Source organism: Myotis myotis, unplaced genomic scaffold (assembly GCF_014108235.1).
Source record: "Myotis myotis isolate mMyoMyo1 unplaced genomic scaffold, mMyoMyo1.p scaffold_m19_p_6, whole genome shotgun sequence".
NCBI classification, from domain to species: domain Eukaryota; kingdom Metazoa; phylum Chordata; class Mammalia; order Chiroptera; family Vespertilionidae; genus Myotis; species Myotis myotis.
Genome location: NW_023416368.1, coordinates 33,675,255 through 33,696,107, shown reverse-complemented (window position 1 = coordinate 33,696,107; position 20,853 = coordinate 33,675,255). Strand labels below are relative to the sequence as shown.

Sequence of the window (20,853 nt, the reverse complement as noted above, 5' to 3'; positions counted from 1 at the left end):
AGTCAAATTTACATGGTCTTTTAATATTTACAACAAATTTATATAAGTAATTAGGCAGAACCATTTAGGTGTAACCTTTAGGGGGAAAAAATAAATAAACTACAACAGGATGCAAATACTCCAAAAAGTACTACTCAAAGAAAATAAAAGCTATGATAGTCTAACGAGGCAAATATAATATCAGAGTAGGATTATACAATCAATACATTAATAACTTTTGGAAATAAAGTATGGTAGAGCTATGGTAAAATGGATAGAGTACCTGTCTAGAATTTTAAAAATATGGATTTAACATGCATATTTTGAAATACTATTATTTCATTCTGGAAAAGTCAATCTTTCCGAGCCCCCGTTTCCTCCTACTATAATGGGAATAACCACCTGCCTCAGTGTTGTAAGAATGGTTAAATATGATAATGTACCCCAAAACACCTTGAATACTATACAATATAAGATGGTGTTAACTCATCCAGACTAAATTACTTAAAGTTCAGTGCACAAAACTTTAAATGCCAATTTTCAAATTAACTTCAATATTAACAATTTTTAGGCCTGGTCTGGTATAGCTCAGTTGGTTAGAGCACTGTCCTGATATGCCAAGATTGCCGGGACATGTAAGAATCAACCAATGAATGCATAAATAAGTAGAAAAACAAAAATTGATGTTTCTCTTTCTCTCTCAAATCAATTAAATTTTTTTAAACATATTAACAACTTTTAATATGAGCAAGTTTTAAATGGTATTCTGATTCTATTTTAAATATTAACAGCACTGTCACCAGAAAGGGCACTAGACTAGTTTCCTTCAACTTGAGGTAAAAGGAAATTTCACTAGAAGAGATAAATCAAAATTTTTTACCTAATTGTGTCAGGTTTATGATTAAATCATGGACAGGTTTCGGGGGGTGGAAAGTGGAGGAAGGGGAAGGGGTGACGGGGAAAAAGAATAAACAAACAAATAAAAAAAGGTACAAAATCCATAAGGTGAGTATACTATCTGTAAGCCAATTTAGAATTATATATACCTCTCTCTCTAATTGAAATACTAGAAATATAAAGAAGGCCAAAACCTCTTCTTGACCATGTTTTGCAGAATTTCAGCAAGGCCCTGTGCATTACTAAGGATCAAGAGTAACCATGTTCGGTGTTTCAAGACAACACTGCTTCATAAATATTCTCCCCTAAAACTGTTAGATTTTCTTTCTATAGCCTTTAAAGTTTTAAAGCAGTGATGCAAATAAAAATCTCAAGAAAATATTTTAGGAATGAATACATAGCAATTACAATAATGGAACATGACCTTTTGGTTAATGTAATCAACAAAAAGTACACACTAAGTTTCCTCTAGGGAAAAGTGATACTCGATTAAAAGACAGTTAAATCTGTGACAAATATCAATAGTAGGATTCTTTTAAGAATGAAAAAAAAGGGGGGAAACCTCTATATTATGAAAAAAGTTGTGTGTGAGTACTGAACTTGCCTGTACTGAATTAAGAAAATGAAAACTGCCGGAACCGGTTTGGCTCAGTGGATAGAGCGTCGGCCTGCGGACTGAGGGGTCCCAGGTTCGATTCTGGTCGGGGGCATGTGCCTTGGTTGCGGGCATATCCCCAGTGGGGGATGTGCAGGAGGCAGCTGATTGATGTTTCTCTCTCGTCGATGTTTCTAACTCTCTATCTCTCTCCCTTCCTCTCTGTGAAAAATCAATAAAATATATTTAAAAAAGAAAGAAAATGAAAACTGCCCTGGCTGGTTTGGTTCAGTGGATAGAACTTCGGCCTGCTGACTGATGGGCCCCAGGTTCGATTCTCATCAAGGGCACATGCCTGGGTTGTGGGCATGGTTCCCAGTAGGGGGCAGGAGGCAGCCGATCAATGATTCTCATCATGTTTCTATCTCTCTCCCTTCCTCTCTGAAATCAATAAAAATGTTTTTAAAATGAAAATTGACATAAGCAATGACAAATTCAATCCTTAAAATATTTTTAACTGAAATTGTTCTAAAACGTATACAAAAGGAAGAGAAACTTTTCAACACTGTGATTTTAAAATTATTTGCTTAATGTTTTGCAGAGAAATAATTTAAATGAGTTTCAGATAAGTGTACGTAAGGAAGAGGATGGAAAAATAATCATTACTATAGAACTCTGATTGGTAAGCTTCAAATGATGTGGCAGTGATTTTTATTTTTTTATTTTTATTTATTGCTTAAAGTATTACAAAGGGTATGTGTCCTTTTTTTTTTTCTTTTTTTCCCCCGCCTGATTTTTATTTTTAATAGACCAATCTTTTGTCTCAATTCTTGCTTGAAATGCAAGGAAAGGGAAGTTAAAATGTACCCCATTTAAACTGCTAATCTTCGTAATTATTGAAAACACTTCTCTAACATTTCTAAAATAAAGGCAACACCTTCCTTTCCCGCAAACTCAGAAAATACCAATGAACTATAAACCTGAAAGTTTTTAAAGTTCAAAATAGTTTGGTAATGAATGCAAATCCACTAAACAATATTACTTATACAACTGCTTTGATACATCAGCACCACTAATCACTGACAAACTGTAAAGCGTCCTTTATTCCTCCTCTGTAAAATAGAAATGATGCCACTACCTTCCTTAGTGGATGGCTGTGAGCATAGCTAGCGCCTTCAAACAGTAGTCAATACATGTTCCTTTCCTTTTCTTTCATTCGCTTCACTGTGACTTACTCTTAACTGGTACTTAACACTGGACAGACGACATTCTTCAGAGCTGTACAGACCCTGATTTAACAACATGCAAATAATACTAGGTTTAATTTTTCTAGGTAAAAAGATCTCTTAACCTCATTTTGCCCACGTACCAAATACCTTAAATTTCTGACGAGTTTGGTGGGGGTTTTTTGGCCTCCCATGTCAGAGTTTTCGCTGCTGTCAAAACAAATTTCTATCTTGTTGTAAAATCCTGGAACAATTTATAAGTCATTACAGTTTCCCCCAGAAGTGGATTTTTTCCCACTCGAATGGGACTTGAGCTGTGGGACCTGCGCTGTGGCAAGATGTCAACTCCCAGTAGTAAAGCGCAGTGAGCCCCTAATTGGGAGGCTGAAAACAACACGCAGTGCCACAGCCTCTTGAGCTGTCAGATTCCGGCCGCCCTCGCCTTACCCGGTGAGGAAACTGAGGCCGAGGGCAAGGAAGGGCTTGCCTGCAGTTTAGAGTCATCTCGTTCTTTCCTCAAATAACCCACCGTTTGACAGCAGCGGTGTCCTGCCCAGAGCACCATCACAGCGGCCCCGCACAACAGAAAAGGAACCCACCCTGCCTCGCGCCGCCAGATTCCGGGGCGAAAAACAGGCGCCCCTTCCTAGCCCCGCCACAGGCGAGGACTCTGGAGGAGCCCAGACCCAGAAAGTGCGCCTTCCTCGGGATCCACAGCTGCCGCCCGCCGGTTCTCCCCAGAGGAGAGGCCGTCACTCACCTGCGATTGGAGAGAACGCGATTCCTTAATTGGCGTCAGCCCTACACCCTCTGAAACCCAACAGCAAAGCGCGATGGCTGCCGCTGCCCCAGCTCCCGTCAACTCCTTCCGGGCCCGCGGGTGCTGCACTTCTGATGGTCCGCAGGATTGTAGCACCGGGCAGCCCAAGTTCCGCCTCCTAGGGTTCCGCCGCCAGTCCACCAGCTGAGCACGTCTCCCCGCAGCCCCGTCTCCCCACACCGGCCCAAAGGGGCTTCCGGGGCCCATGGGACTAAACAGAGAGGGAAATACCGGTCCCTACCTTGGGGAAATTATCCGTGACATCATTTTTTTTTAAATGCTTTTATTGATTTCAGAGAGAGGAAGGAAGAGGCACAGACAAACATCGGTGTGAAAGAAACATCAAGGGCTGCCTCCTTCACGTCCCCTGCTGGGCATGTGCACCTATGGGGAATGGAACTGGGGACCTCCTGGTGCATGGTCTACGCTCAACCACTGGGCAACACTGGCTTTCTCGAATTCACAAATGATTTACAAAAGGTAGCTCAGTGCCAGATAATGTGTTAGCTGCTGGGTATTGAGCTTTAACAAGACTGTCTTGACTCTGCAGTTCATTGTTAATAGCGTTACTTTCTTTAAATGTGTTTAAATGAGAATATTTTGGTGCCTGGAATGGAAGTGTGATGACAGTGCTTCCAAGACTGCTCTTGTAAGAAGGTTAAAACCTGTATTTTTATAAAAATGTATTTGAGCCTTGGCCAGTGTGGTTCAGTTGGTTGGGTGTCCTCCCGTGCCCGGAAAGCTTTCAGGTTAGATTCTCAGTGAGGGCACATGTCCGGGTTGCTGGCTGATCTCCAGTGGGGTGTGTGCAGGAGGCATTCCCATGAATCTTTCTCTCTCTCCCTCTCCCTTCCCCTCTCTCTAAAAATGAATTTAAAATTTTTTAAACATTTATTTGAGTCAAACAGAGGACAACTGGAAACAAGATCTCAACAGTTTGAGTAAAAAACACTTACTAGAACGACAGTTTGCAGTTTCTTTTATGAATTTGAAATTAAGGTGGGAACATAAGGAAAATTAAATGAAGATGGGAGTAAACAAGGTGAGACTGGATTACAGTATGGTTAACAAGAGTATGTGCTCCTTTGGGATTCTTATGCCTCCTAGGAGTCTGAAAAAGAGAATTACTCTGGCATTCCAAAAGTGAGTTAACCTAGTGTACAAGAACAATGGACAGGGCTTGCTCAGGCAAAGATAACCCTTTTACTAAAGAAGTTATATGTTTGGGGCATGACTACCCACCATGATCTTCCCAGTTAGGAATTCATGATGAGATCAGCCTGTGAATTTGCTTTCAGTAGAACCCATTTTTTAAATATATTTGTATTGATTTCAGAGAAGAAGGGAGAGAAAAACATCAATGATGAGAAAGAACCATTGATCGGCTACCTCCTGCATGCCCCCTACTGGGGGTTGGACCCAAAACCTGGGCATGTGCCCTTAACCAGCATAGAACCTGGGACCTTTCAGTCCACAGACCATTGCTCTATCCACTGAGCCAAACCAACTAGGGTTCTGCAGCAGTTCTTTTTTTTAATTAATTAAATATTTATTGTTCAGATTATTACATTTGTTCCTCTTTTTTCCCCCCATAACTCCTCTCCACCCAGTTCCCACCCCACTCTCCTCCCTCACTCCCCACCCACTGTCCTCATCCATAGGTGCACGATTTTTGTCCAGTCTCTTCCCACATCCCCCTCACCCCTTTTCCCCCCAAGAATAGTCAATCCACTCCCTTTCTATGCCCCTGATTCTATTATAATCACCAGTTCATTCTGTTCATCAGATTATTCACTTGTTTTTCAGATTCACTTGTTGATAGATGTGTATTTGTTGTTCATAATTTGTATCTGTAACTTTTTCTCCTTCTTCCTCTTCTTAAAGGATACCTTTCAGCATTTCATATAATACTGGTTTGGTGGTAATGAACTCCTTTAGCTTTTTCTTATCTGTGAAGCTCTTTATCTGACCTTCAATTCTGAATGATAGCTTTTCTGGATAAAGTAATCTTGGTTGTAGGTTCTTGGTATTCATCACTTTGAATATTTCTTGCCACTCCCTTCTGGCCTGCAAAGTTTCTGTTGAGAAATCAGCTGACAGTTGTATGGGTGCTCCCTTGTAGGTAACTGAGTTTCTTTCTCTTGCTGCTTTTAAGATTCTCTCTTTGTCTTTTGCTCTTGGCATTTTAATTATGACGTGTCTTGGTGTGGTCCTCTTTGGATTCCTTTTGTTTGGAGTTCTCCGTGCTTCCTGGACTTGTAAGTCTATTTCTTTCACCAGGTAGGGGAAGTTTTCTGTCATGATTTCTTCAAATAGGTTTTCAATATCTTGCTCTCTCTCATCTTCTGGCACCCCTATAATTCTGATGTTGGTACGCTTGAAGCTGTCCCAGAGGCTCCTTACACTATCTCCGTATTTTTGGATTCTTTTTTCATTTTGTTTTTCCAGTTGGGTGTTTTTTGCTTCTTCGTATTTCAAATCGTTGACATGATTTTTGTGATTCTCTAGTCTGCTGTTGGGAGTCTGTATAATATTCTTTATTTCAGTCAGTGTATGCTTAATTTCTAGTTGGTCCTTTATCACAACCTCAAGGGTCTCATTAGATTTCTTGTAGGTCTCATTAAGTTTATCGGCCGTTTCTAGAAAATTCTTGAAAAACCTTAAAAGTGTGGTTTTGAACTCTATATCCAGTCATTTGCTTTCCTCCATATCTGTCATTTATATCCTTTTTCTTTGTCTCTGCATTTTTTATGCTTCCTTGTGTTGATAAAGTGGTTTTCTGTGCTAAGTGTCCTCTAGGGCCCAGTGGTTCAGCCTCCCCAGTTACCTGAGGAGGACACTCTTGGTGCACCCCCTTGTGGTCTTTGTCCACAGTCTTGTTGTAGTTAAGCCTTGATTGTTGTTGGTATCACTGGAAGGAATTGACCTCCAGGCCAATTGGCTGTGAGAATCAGCTGTGTCTGCAGCGGGAGAACTTCTGTCCTGGAGACACCCCTCTGGGGCAAGACTTGCTTCAATGGGTCTTTGGTGCTCACTGAGTCTGCCCCCTGAGTGTGTCCTTTATGGTTCCACGGAGCTGCAAACTGGATGGTCCCACTCTGACCTCTGGGTACCCTGGCTCCTGGATCTCTAGGGAGGTGCTAATCTAGCCTCTGCCTGAGACTATCCAGCAAAGGCCTCCCTGCAGGGCTTGGGTGGGTTAGGGCGGGTCCCACGGGATCAACAGGGCGGGGCTAGCAATTATGGCTGCTCACAGGCCCGGCATCTCAGTGTCTTGGCAATCGCTGAAAGCCTCTCCGAGAGAAAGCTGCCCTCGAGTTCCAACTGATGCCAGACAGTCCCACTTCTCCCCTATGAGTCTGGGTCCCCAGAGACTCGCCGGGAACTGGAGCTCAGGGCCTGAGATTCCCTCCCGATTGAAAACGACTACCGCGCCCTCAGCCGCCAGCCCGCTCTGTGTGCACCTCTGTACCTTAGTATTTTACTTCTGCACTGCGCATCCTCTGAGTCTCGGTATGCTTTTCTCTTTCCTTCTAGTTGTAGAATTTCCACTCAGCCAGCCTTCCTGTGGTTCTGGATGATGTCCGTTCCGTCTTTTAGTTGTATTTTTGAAGTGGTTGTTCGAGGCAGCAAACTCCAGTGTTTACCTATGCCGCCATCTTGGTTTCTCTCTCTGCAGCAGTTTTAATGTTTGCCCTGATGTTCCCATGTGTGCTAAGCCACTCCCCAGCTGTGTGCATTTGTTTACTTGTAATGAGTGATGAATGTGATCATTTACTGCCGGGAGCCGGTCCATGCTTGCTGTTTCAAGGGACCTGGCATATATGGCGTACTGTTCTTAATATGTTTGCTCACCTTCTTGGCACTATGTGTTTTAACCAAGGTCTCTGAGAAAGGTTGTTTCCCCAGGTAGGGATTTTCCCCTGAAGTTAGGGAGGGAATAAAACCTCTTAACTAGTGCCAGGTGGGTAATCACTTTAACTACGAACAATCATGCTTAAGCTACATAATCTTTACTCCCTGGAATGGAGATAAGAAACGCCCTAACCTTTGTAATAGAGAGTGATAGGATTGAATCAACTGGTATAAATACAGATGTAATAAGACAGCAAGACACAGAACTTAGAATACAGAACCAAGAGAGACAGAACCTAGGCACAGAACCTACACAGAACGTTCTCTAGAGACAGAAGAACTTTGCTGGAGAGAACATGGCAAAAGATCCTGGACAGAAACTGGCCTCAGAACCTAGAGACAGAACCTAGTGAGAGAACATGGCAAAAGATCCTGGACTGAACCTGACTACAGAAATTGGCAAGAGAACCTGACTAGAACCTGGTGACTGAACCTGGCTGGAGAACCTGGACAGAACCTGGCCGGAGAACCTAGCAAGAGAACATGGACACAGAACCTGGCTGGAGATCCTAACCAGAACTTCGCTGGAGATCCAGACCAGAACTTGGCTGAAGATCCTGGTTAGAGATCCTGGCTAGGCTACTGATCAACTGAACACTGTCTCTGTGTCATTCCTTCTTCGCCGTCTCCATCCACACCTTTGGGGACCTCTGGACCCGCTGGGGTTGGACCCCAGCAATTTACTAGACCTATTCAGTATAAATTTAAAATTACTGTAATACATACAGAAAGCTTTTCTGTGAAATTAAACTTTTCTTTTTTATACATACTTAATTTTAATTACATAAACGTGTCTACTTAAGTAAAAATAGGTAAACTAATTTGTCAATTTTTTAATATGCGCAGCATTTGGAAGACCTACTTTATTATATAATAGACTTTCAGCTTTAAGGGACACCCCCTTGCCCAAGTTCGTCCATTATATCGAGGTTTTACTGTATTTATTGAATAAATTAATTAATCAATGAAAGAACTGCTGAGGACATTCAGCAGAAAGTATAATAAAAAATAGATTTAACCCTGGCCAGATGGTTCAGTTGGTTGGAGTGTCGTCCCATACACCGAAAGGTTGCAAGCCTGATTTCCAGTTAGGGTACAAACTTAGGTTGTGGGTTCAATCCCCAGTCGGAGTGTGTATGAGAGACAACCAATTGATGCTTCTCTCTGGAATCAGTGTCTCTCTCTCTCTCTCTCCCCCCCCTTCCATTCTCTCTAAAAAATCAATAAACACATATTTTTAAAAAATATATATCTCAATATTAAAAAATCTAAAAAGCCTTAACTGGTTTGGCTCAGTGAATAGAGCGTTGGCCTGTGGACTGAAGGGTCCCAGGTTCAGTTCCGGTCAGGGGCATATACCTTGGTTGCGGGCACATCTCCGGTGGGAGGTGTGCAGGAGGTGGCTGATCGATGTTTCTCTCTCATCAATGTTTCAAACTCTCTATCCCTCTCCCTTCCTCTCTGTAAAAAATCAATTAAAAAATATATATATATGGTTAAAAAAATCTAAAAATAAATAAAAGTAAATCTGATACATATACACATGGAGGGTGCAGATGCAGCAGAAGGGTCATGTTGTTCTGAAAAATAAGAGTAAAAAATTGAATGACATCAGTTTATTTTTTTATTATTTTTATAGCAAAGGTGGAAATTTTATTGAAGAACAAGTACAGACTCCCATGTGGGGAGGAGGAAAGAGTCCCACAGAATGGACTCCCACGTGGGGAGGGGGAAAGAGTCCTTGTGACATCAGTTTAGAAATGCGTATGGTAGTGTAGGGTAAGTATAGGTAGTTGAGCAAAGAAATATCAATACCCTTAACAACTAGTAATAATTCTAATAATTTTTTCTTGATATTTGTGTGACCACATTTTAAGAAGTCAGAGAAGGATTTGACAATGTGTAGACAATACTAAACTATTTTTCATATGCTATCTTACCAGTTAACTTCCTATTGTTAAGTTAGGGTAGGCAGATGACAAATGCTGCTTTCCTTCTCAATAGTTTAAAACTGACTACATCAAAAATGTACAAAAAAATTTAAGAGACTTAACTATAGTTTTGGGAGGAGTAATAGTAACATGGATTTTTAGGGCTGGAACAAATTTTAGGAAAAAAAAATTGCTTATGTATTAGCAAATTATTTGTATATTTAACCTGATTTAACCAGTGAGGTTATTTACTTTTTGAAATGGCTAATCCTCTCCGTCAGTTTTTTTCTTTGGACACAGATATTGCTTAAACAGAACAAAGTTCAAAGACGCGTGATTTAACCAAATCAAACTCCTGTGCCAGCGTCAACAAACCAAGATCATTAAGGAATTGCATAAAAAAGAGAAAGAAACTAATGCAATTTTGAGACCAGGTGTGAGCATTTGCCCATTTGAAGAGTCACCCTGATTTTCTGTCTGACCTCAGGAGATTCAGTTTCTCTCTCAGGTCTATTTTCTCTTTACAAGATTGAGAAACTTGAGCCTGGCCCATGTGATTCAGTGGGCGTGCAGGAGGCAGCGGATCAATGTTTCTATTGCTCTCCCTCTCCCTTCCTCTCTCTCTAAAGTCAATAAAAACATTTTAAAAAAAGATTGAGAAGCTTGAGCTTGTCATACTTTTAACTGTTCTTGGGATATATGATTTGGGACTTTTATAAAACAGTTGGACCAAAAGTGTCATCTTCATCCTAGAGAAGTCTTAACACTTGTAACTTGTACAAAGAGTTGTGGAATTCCACACACAGCAAACATGTTTTAGTAAGGTTCTCAGGAAAATGATTATATAGAATTAGGATAAAATTTAATACTTTTGAATTCTTACTGTTTGTTTTTCAGACCTGAGATAGCAGTTTAGGTCTTGCTCATTTTGTATATAATTTCACCTTTTTTAGCAGCATTTGGTATTAAATAAGTTGTACTTCATCCTTCAGAGATTGTGAAACCTTTGGTATGACATTTTAGTCAATAGTATAAACCTGTAGTTTAAAAAAGGGGTTTATCATTAGCTCAGAGCAGGAAAAACCTACCTAGAATGGAGGCAGCTAAATTGATATTGATTAATCACTCCAGTTTCTATCTCTCTTTGGCCTCAAAAGTAAAAAAAAAAAGTCTACTTGCCAAAGAAAAAAGTCTACTCTCCCAGAAGGGAAGTTTTTTTTTAAGTTATGTCCTGGTCTTTTGGGTTCCGTAGGGTGTGTGTGTGGCGGGGGAGGTTGGTGAAGACTTTGGTTTCAGGTGCAACTGGATGTCAAAGTTCGCTTCTCTACACAAGCTTCAGCTGCATGACTTGCATTTTTGGTCTGTTGTCTCTGAGGACTTGTATTATTTGCATCTTCTTCCTTCCCTTTAGTTTATTGATTTTAGAGCGGGGCAAGGGGGGGGGGAGAAAGAGAGAAAAAACCACACTGACTTGTTGTTCCACTTACTTATGCATTCATTTATGATCTCGTATGTGCTCTAGGGCTTGAACCCACAAACCTGGCATATCGGATGGACACTCTAACCAACTGAGCTACACGGCCAGGGCCTCCTTCCCCTGCTTTGACAGCAATTGTGGGCAATGAGTTTGGCCTAAAAAGCTTTAAGCAAATATCAATACTCTCATGAATAGATGTCAAGGGCAAATAAGATATCATAGTTGGAGCCAAATTACAAATATTGATTTAATTTAAGAGGTAGGATAGAATAGAGAAATCAGAAAGGGGGGAGGGAGTAGATTGCCAAAGCATTTCTTGCTTCCATTCTCTGTTTGACACCTCTTTTCTCTGATTTCACACCTTTCTGGGATATTTTTTTAAAATATGTTTTTATTGATTTCGGGGGGGGGGGGGAGAAACATCAATGATGAGAGAGAATGATTGATTGGCTGACCCCTGTACTCTCCCGACCAGGGACCAAGCCCACAACCCAGGCCTGTACCCTTGACAGGAATTGAACCCCGGACCCTTCAGTCCCCAGCCATCACTCTATCCACTGAGCCAAACCAGTCAGAGCCCTTTCTTGGATCTTCATCATATCCTGCCTTGATTTGTGTATTTGCTTCACCATCCCACTGTAAACTGCTTAATATGAAGAGCTACATATTCATCTGTAATACCCTGCCTATATTCCAGCCCTTCTCCACCAGCACAGAATTTTACTTCATGCCACACTGTTGTTCAAAGCCAGCAGTGACTCCCTATTGGTCACAAATTAAAGTCCAAATATCAAATACCTTAGATTATATCTTTTTTTTTTTTAATATATTTCACTGATCCTTCACAGAGAAGAAGGGAGAGAGACAGAGAGCCAGAAACATCGATGAGAGAGAAACATCCACCAGCCGCCTCCTGCACATCCCCCACTGGGGATGTGCCCGCAACCCAGGCACACGCCCCCGACTGGAATCGAACCCGGGACCCTCCAGTCCACAGGCCGACGCTCTATCCACTGAGCCAAACTGGCTTCGGCCCTTAGATTATATCTTGAAGCACTCCAATTTTAATTTCCATCACATCCCAACAATTCCTTTCTCACCTTCCCCTGGTTTCTGCAGGGTTTCCTCTCTGGGCCTCTGGTTATTTTACAAGCTCAAGAGACCTAAAATAACTGTATAATCACAATGCTCTTCCCCCAACCCCCACTTCCTGCACACCTCTCTCCTTATCTCATTCAAATATTACTCATTCCTCGGTTTAGGGATCCAACATGAGGGTCCTACCAGTTGCTGAGCATGTCTATTCTTTTTTTAAATTTATCTTTCTATTCTTTTATTCTTTTTTGAGCATGTCTATTCTAATTATGCACTCCAGAACTATTCTAATTATGCATTCCTGTGGGATATAACCACAGGATAGATTCAGGGACTCACTGGGCCCACTGTTAGATGGGACCTGAGGGAAAACTCTATTGTTTACTATAAGCTCCTATTTTCACGGATAGAACAGAGTGTCATTTTGGGTCTCTAGGAGTTTGTGTCAATTTAGGAACTGTGTCCAGTATCCCCTGAAAAGGCTGATCATTTCCCTTTATTCAAAGTACAGTCATGCTGGTAAATGGTCATTCGTCCTGTGGACTAAAAAGAAACCACATACTAAACCAGACAAGTTCAGGGGAGGCTTTCATGGCAAGCCTTACAAACGCAAGAGACCTAAAATAACTGTATAGGATTATTGGCAGCGAAACCGGCTCCAGATGTTAGACTAGTGGAGTCAGACTGGACCTTGGCTGGGCAAACTCACTGCTTGAGTTCTGGTTAAGAAAGAATTCAGAGGCAAGACTCAAACTATAAGAGAGTTTATTTAGGAAGGCATAGAGGTAGAAGAAGTGAGCCATAGAAGAAATAGGCTCAGAAAACAAGTAAGGCAAAAGAAAGTGTTATAATGTACCCCGTGAATCACACAAGGACGCCTCAAGAAGTCGAATTAAAGAGTCACATTTATTGCAAATCCGGGACTGAGGGGGCATTTCGCTCTCCCAGATCTCATAGTGCCCGTCCCAGCCCCAACACCAGATTTATATAGGCAAAGATCACAAAGGTATTGATTACATCCCAAGGTTTGGAATGAGAAACCCGGTTTGCAAAAAAGCAGTTTACAGAAGCAGAAGCAGTTTGGTTTCTGTACTTATTTTGAGTACTAAGCTGGGCTGCCTTAGCTCACGGGGAAGTCAGAAAAAAGGGGGTCTGGGAGGAGCTGCTGCTGCCCATGGCTTCCCTGGTTGCAAGTCTCATGGGGTTCCTTAGAGGTTAGGGCCATGGTCGGCAAACTGCGGCTCGCAAGCCATATGTGGTTCTTTGGCCCCTTGAGTGTGGTTCTTCCTAAGCCTTAGGAGTACCCTAATTAAGTTAATAACAATGTACCTACCTATATAGTTTACGTTTAAAAAATTTGGCTCTCAAAAGAAATTTCAATCATTGTACTGTTGATATTTGGCTCTGTTGACTAATGAGTTTGCCGACCACTGGGTTAGGGGATAGGTGTGGGGGAGGGTAGGGGGGAACGAAGGGTGAGGGGAATGGCATAGGCACACTGGGACCTTCATTTTCAGGGGTTTTAAAGGCTGGGCGTACAGGAGTGGATCAATATGATATTCATCAGCTTTACCAAAATGAGATTTATTCTCTTAATTTGTTTGTCTTTGGGGGGGGGGGTTGGCAAATGGCACTTAATTGGATTTCTGTTGTCTGTCGCCCTGAGTTGGGTGATTTTACCCTCTGTTTGGGGAGGAGAACTGCAAACCATTTACTCTTACATGTCCTCAGTTTAGGGGAGATAACATTGACTAGGTGGCTGCAAACTGCTGTTTAAGCATCCGTGTTCGTTTCCCTATTCCACCTGTCCTGCAGTTTTCCTAGCTTCTTACTACTCTGTAACACTTGAAACTTAGGAGAAAGAGAGAAAAGGAAAACATGCCTGGGGGAAAGGGATAGGGAAAGGCGCCTGTGTGCTCCATAGAGAGAGCTGCCCAGAAAGCAAGTCTGAATAGTTTAGCTTACTGTAAACTCTTAGAGGAGGAAATAAAACTGCCATTGACACGTGCTGTTCAATGTGCCCTTAGTGAACTTTAGCGTGACTATGCTATGAATCAGCGAGTTTCAAAATTAAAATTACTTCTAAATCCTCAGGTCAAAAAGCAAGGCCTTCGCCGCGGTGATTACACTTTCAACACACCTCTTTTTTAAATTAACCACCTCTTTTTAAAAATGTTCTTACAATTTACACCTGCAATACGATGAAATACTGCAATGAACATTATGCCAGCTACCAGACATATAGTCTCAATAGAGGATGATGACGTCTGTAGTCTCAGGTAACCTTCACACACAAACCGGGGACAGGAACTGTCAGTCCCATTTCCCGAAAGCGGCCAGTGAAACCCTGATTGCGCTAAGATCCCGGCCCTGCCGGCGAGGTGACGTTTACGACGGCGGGGATTTCCGTACCGGTGACACACGCCACTTCCGGCCGGTGGTGAGAGTCAGTGACGTGGCAGGCCAGCCCGAACACGGTCCTTAGGGCCGGGACACCCGGGGCTGTCAGCTGGCCTCTGGGCAGCCCCGCCGGGAGAGCACCGACTGTGGCGGCAGTCGCCAGCCCGGAGCCGGAAGTGCCACGTGTCCCCATTGCGCCTGCGCGGCCGGCGGCTGACACTTCCGGCAAGGGCCTCTCTTCTCTCCGGGCTTGTCTGCCTCCTTCCAGCACCCCGTTCCCGGCCCCACCGACGTGACTACCTACCCTCCGCTCCCAGGCCAAGTCGTGGCCGCCGGTGGGCTGGGGAGAATGTGGCGCCGGGCCTAGGGCTTGGTGCGCCTCCCTCTCTCCTCCCCGCCCTCTGTCCACAGTCGTTCTTTCCCTTCGCTTCCAGGAGTCGCCTTTCATCTCTTCGCTCGGCGCTGTCGCATATCGCGACCAGCCCCTTCCAACCCGGATAACCACCGTCGTCATGTCCCAGCCGGGGATACCGGCCTCCGGCGGCTCCCTAACCGGCCCCCAGGCCCAGAATGGGGCCGCCTCGGCCTCGGGGTCTTCCTATACCAACGGTAGGTGCCACTCGGGCGCAGGGAGGGCGCAGCCTGGGCCCGGGCTCCCGCTGAACTTTGGTTGCTGCCGCCGCCTGAGGCGAGAAGAGGGGAGGTGACATCCCGCCCTGGTCTGAAGCCGATGGCGGTGGGCGGCTGGCCCGCCACGGAGACAGCGGCGAATATGCACCCGTTACTCCTGGCTCGTCGTAGTGTTTTATTTGTTTATTCATTTGTCCAGCAAACAGTTCATGAGCACGTGTAAACCTGGGTGAAAACTAGATTCTGTCCAGACCTCAAAACTCGCATATAAAGCTCATAGTTGTTTATGTGCCACCGCACCCGTCTTGTAGAGAGCAGATTCGGTCCTGCAGGGCTTGCGGTGGGATGGGGGCCATACTCAGTCGGAATTTGTGGAGATTAATGAATGATCGTACTTCCCGGAGATCCCTGTAGAGCCGGTTCATCTTTCCCAGAACCTTCCTCGAATTGTGCTTAGGCCACCTGTTCGGTTTTGAGGCTTTGGAAGAACCCTGTTTGATTTCCAGAGGTCTTTACATCCCACGGAAAGTGGTCGGGCACAGCTCTGAACCTCTGATGAGAGTGTGCATGTGGCACTATAATTTGTCATTTGGTGTGAGAGTATCTTACGATTTTTTTTTAACCACTTATAGGATTTTAAAAATTGTACTGCGTTGTGATTTTATTATAATTGTTATAATAAAGATAGATTGCCAAGTTACCAGTTTACCTACAAATCTTTGGTTCATGGAAACAAAACCAGAATAATACTAAAATACTGAGATTTCCGTTGGAATCTAAAATTTCTGTGAAGTTCGAGAATATAGGCAATGACTAAAATAGCTAATTCACATTATTTTTAGAGAAGACTACTGTCTTTTTTGTTTTTTACAAAGAAAGCTCTAAAAGACTTTTAAAAATGTCTGTGAGTGGGCAGAAGCAAGAGTAAGTGGGGGTAAGCACTGCAATGGTGTTCAATTGAATCAATTGTTCTTTCTCAAATTTATGGTAACATTGTGTAAATTACATTTATTTTAGACTATTTACTGACGTTTACGCTGTGGATGAAATCATTTAAAGAAATTCACTTTAAGCTATAAACACTTAAACAAGATGTCATATGGCTATGGCTTTATCTTATAATCTATAAATTTCAATTTTACATGCGCTTTAAATTTTTTTAATTTTTTGATTTTAGAGAGAGGAAGGGAGAGAGAAACATTGATTTATTTTCCCCCTATTCATGCATTTATTAGTTGCTTCGTGTATGTGCCCTGAGGATTGAACCCACGACCTTGGCATATGGGGACCACTCTCTAGCCAACTGAGCTACCCAGCCAGGGCTGAATTGACCATTTAAAACTCATATAAAATTGCCCTGCCCTGGTAGCTCAGTTGGTTAGAGTGTGGTTCTGATATTCCAGGGTTTGGGGTTCAATCCTCGCTCAGGGCACATACAAGAATCAATAATGAATGCATGAATAAGTGGAACAACAAATCGATGTTCCTCTATCTCAGTGGCAGCAAACTGCGGCTCGCGAGTCACATGCGGCTCTTTGGCCCCTTGAGTGTGGCTCTTTCACAAAATACCAACTTCTGTGCGTGGGCCACAAAGTTTCAATCGCACTGTACATGCGCACCTGCACGTGGTATTTTGTGGAAGAGCCACACTCAAGGGACCAAAGAGCCACATGTGGTTCGCAAGCTGCAGTTTGCTGACCACTGCTCTATCTCTCCCTTCTCTTTTTTCCCCTAATATATTTTTATTGATTTCAGAGAGGAAGAGAGAGGGATAGAGAGATAGAAACATCAGTGATGAGAGAGAATCATTGATCGGCTGCCTCCTGCATGCCCCCTACTGGGGATCAAGCCTGCAACCCAGGCATGTGCCCTTGGCCAGAATTGAACCTGTGACCCTTCAGTCCACAGGCAGACGCTCCATCCACTCAGCCAAACCGGCTAGGGCTCTCCCTTCTCTTTTTAAAAATCAATAAATAAAATTTTTTTAAATAAAATAAATATCCTCCTGTATAATAAAAGCCTAATATGCTAAGTGTCAGGTCATCCTGTCCATTCAACCAATCAAAGTGTAATATGTTAATGATATGCCAAAGCCACTCAACCACTTGCTATTACCTGCACTGACCACTAGGGGGCAGACAGTTGACCTTTTGACCAGTCGCTATGATGTGCACTGACCACCAGGGAACAGACACACCAACTGATAGGTTAGCTTGCTGCTAGGGTCCGGCCGATCAAGACTGAGGGAGATGGGCCGGACATGCCCTGGAGTCCTCCCGCCGTCCCGCCCAGGCTGGCCAACCTCCCGCGTCCCTCCCCAGCCCCGATCATGCACTGGTGGGGTCCCTTGGCCTGGCCTATGCTCTCTTGCAATCAGGATTGAGGGCCTCCCCCCCCCCCCACCCAGTGCTCAAATTTTGTGCACCAGGCCTCTAGTATTAAATAAATACATAAATGGCAAATCCTGCCAATGTGCTTGTAAGCTTATATGACAGTATAGTTTTGTTAATTTTGAAATGTCAAAGGAATTTAGCCACTGTGATATGCTGTTTTGGAGATGTTGTCATTACGTTGATTTGATCCAGTCCAACAGACATTTGTTGCATACCTTCTAAGAAGTTCTGTCCTTGGGAAATGGAACCCAAGGTACAGTCTCCTCCTTGTACACAGGTTCCCTAGAGCCAAGTGGGGATTCACATATGGAATGAAATCATAGAACTGCATAAATACATACCTTTTAAAATATATAATTGACAGTCTTTTTATAAGCCCCATTTCTAAAGTTCTTTTTGTAGAGGTAGTCCCAGTAAAATGGCTAATGTCCTATATTGGATTCATTTTTTTGTGCATCCCACTAATAATAAAGAGAGTATGGGTATGGTGGAGAATTGGAGAGGAGGTTATTTCTCTAGAAGGTGAACACATAGTTCAGGGCTGGAATGTAATTTTATTTTGGTTAACTCTTACAAGGCAGTTATTGCTGCTTAAATATTCATAGAGCCCTGGTCAGGTGGCTCAATTGGTTGGAACATTGTCTCCATACACCAAAAGGTTGTGGGTTTGATTCCCTGTTAGGCCACACACTTACCTAGGTTGCAGGTTCCACCCCTGGTCGGGGTGAGTATGGAAGGCAACTGATTAGTTTCTCTTTCATGTCCATGTTTCTTTCTCTCTCTCTCTCTCTCTCTCTCTCCCCCCCCTCCCGCCCCACCCCCCCTCTCTCTAAAAATCGGAACAACAAAAATGCTATTGAATGCTCTTAAGCTTTAGATTTAATGTAGCTTGCTTATATTACATATCATAGTTCAGTTGGATCTTCAGATATTTTTAAACTATAATAAAAAAAAACCCGAAATAAAGTAGTCCCCCTTATCCATGGGAGATACGTTCCAGTGGATGCCTGAAGCTGGATAGTACTGAAACCTGTATAGCCCATGTTTTTTCTTATATATACATGTACCTATGATAAAGTTTAATTTATAAATTAGGCACAATAAGAGGTTAACTAGTAATAAAGTAGAACAATTAAACAACATACTGTAATAAGTTACATAAATATGGTCTCTCTCAAACCCTTTCTATGATGATGCAAGATGATACAATGTTTACATAAACTAAAATGAGTTACTCAGAATAGTACACAATATAAAACTTATGAATTGTTTATTTCTGGAATTTTCCATTTAATATTTTCGGATCGCGGTTGACCGAAGGTACCTGAAACTACAGAAATCGAAACTGAATAAGGGGGACCAGTATAATCACCTTTTTCATTTTTCTATAATTTCTTTCGTATTGTATGGTATCATTATATTATAGAATTCCTCACAAATGGAGACCTTTCTGTGGTCAGTTGTTGCATTACAATTTAAAATTGTTGAGATATGTTTTTCTAAGTTTCAGTGTAGATTTGTGTATATGTATTTCCTTTGCAAAAATTGATAGTGAAACTGTAAGACTACTTAAACTGGCAGATCTTTATCTGATTAGCATGTAATAAGGCTAAAGGCAGATAATGATTCCCACTGTTAATTAACTGCTTTATTTTGACTTTGAATCCCTTTGCAAAAGCAGTTAGAAATTGCAGCTTTATTAAATTTATTTTGGTAATATTTATGTAATATTCACTTTTCCCCATATAGATTAAGGGTGAGAAGAATATTCTCACACCTCTCTCCCACCCAGCTTTCCATTTTATTGTAATTTTATTCAATAATACTGATTTGCCTCTAGACCAGGGGTGGGCAAACTTTTGGACTCGAGGGCCACAATGGGTTCTTAAACTGGACCAGAGGGCCGGAACAAAAGCATGGATGGAGTGTTTGTGTGAACTAATATAAATTCAAAGTAAACATCATTACATAAAAGGGTACGGCCTTTTTTTTTTTTTTTAGTTTTATTCATTTCAAACGGGCCGGATCCGGCCCGCGGGCCATAGTTTGCCCACGGCTGCTCTAGACTGTAAAACCTATAAGGGCAAGCATATCTGTTTTACATATATCCTCTCTCCAGCTCCCCACATGGTGTCTAGCACATTTTAAGAGTTACTAGTTTTATTGTTTGAAAGTTTTAGATTTAGGTATTTTGTAATTTAGGTCACTAAACATATACTGACTTATGCATTGTAAGATTAGAGCTCACTTCCAACTTTTTCTGGTAAAATTTTCTGTGGATTTTTGCACAATATTATCAGCTAAAACTCAATAGAATATGTGTGTGGAGGGTTGGTTACCAGTTTAAATTCTAGATTTGTACTCATCTCTATTTTAGGCATGACAAAAATATAGATCTCTTTTAGTTTCACTATGAAGTAAACCATGGTTATGATTGTATATTTAATATAAGAAGGCTCTAGTCATGATCAAAGCATGCTGTGAATAAAATTGGCATGTGGTCACCCTGGCCAGTGTGGCTTAGTTGGTTGAGCGTTGTCCTGTTCATCAAAAGGTTGATGGTTCCATTCTCCATCAGGGTGCATGCCTGGGTTGTAGGCTTGATTCCTGGTAGGCTTCTGTAGCCAGTGGATGTTAAGCTCTCACATCAATGTTTCTCTCTCTCCCTCTCCCTTCTTTTCTTTCTCTCTCTAAAAAAAAAAGAGAGAGAGAGAGAAAACAACAACAACACCCATTGGCATGTGGTTTATAAGACTGATTCTTGGCTGAGTTCCCTTTAATGTTTTCAGTGGGGCAAGTAACTTTGGACTCTCATAAGACTCTTTACATGCCTCTATTAGAATATATGACATTGAGCTTCTTTTTTGTCTCTGCTGATACATTGGAAGCTCCTGAAAGATAAATGGTAGCAATAAGATCTAACATTTATTGTTTAATTTATGCCCAGTTACTGTGCTAGGCTGCATTATATGCATCATCTTCTTTAATCCTCAAAACAGTCCTATGAGCTTAGAACTGTTAGGTTTAGTGACAAGCATACTGAGATAAGTGGTCAAGCAACTAGCTCAAGATCATGCAGCTAACCACCCAAATTTGTGGAACCTAGATTTAAAGCTAAGCAGTCTTGCCCTGACCAGGTAGCTCAGTTGGTGAGAGCATTGTCCCCATATGCCAAAGTTGTAGGTCTGGTCAGGGCACATTCAAAAATCAACCAAAGAATGCATAGATGGGTGGAACAACATCTTCCCCCTCCTCCTTCTCCTCCTCCTCTCCCTCCCCTTCCACTCTCCTTCTCCCCCTCCCCTCTTGCAGCACACTGATTGAAAATCACTAGTATAGAGTGACCTTGTGCGATTAGGAAGTTGATTGTATAGGACTTATGACATTCCTTTAGATAGTTTTCTATAGTAACTCCCAGAAATTGAATATGCACCACACTGTAGTGTTTGACTATACAGGAAATGACTGAGTTCAGTGAACTACCTTGACTTGTGT

General features: G+C 42.3%; 2 protein-coding genes across 5 annotated transcripts in view; one reads left to right on the top strand and one right to left on the bottom strand.

The window, feature by feature from the left end:
* Nucleotides 1–3,611, bottom strand: part of SAR1B (secretion associated Ras related GTPase 1B) — a 29,000-nt gene extending 25,389 nt beyond the window's left edge. The window contains exon 1 of the mRNA XM_036312786.1: nt 3,458–3,611. The gene's annotated coding sequence lies outside the window, so the exon portion shown is untranslated. The remainder of the gene's footprint in view (nt 1–3,457) is intronic.
* A 10,783-nt stretch (nt 3,612–14,394) lies between these two features.
* Nucleotides 14,395–20,853, top strand: part of SEC24A (SEC24 homolog A, COPII coat complex component) — a 71,024-nt gene continuing 64,565 nt past the window's right edge. Inside the window, exon 1 of one of the 4 annotated variants that reach the window (XM_036312957.1) lies at nt 14,395–14,944. In XM_036312957.1, coding sequence (XP_036168850.1) covers nt 14,848–14,944 — 97 coding nt within the window. In that variant the 5' untranslated portion in view covers nt 14,395–14,847. The remainder of the gene's footprint in view (nt 14,945–20,853) is intronic. The other 3 variants (XM_036312959.1, XM_036312958.1, XM_036312961.1) reach the window with 3 other exon arrangements.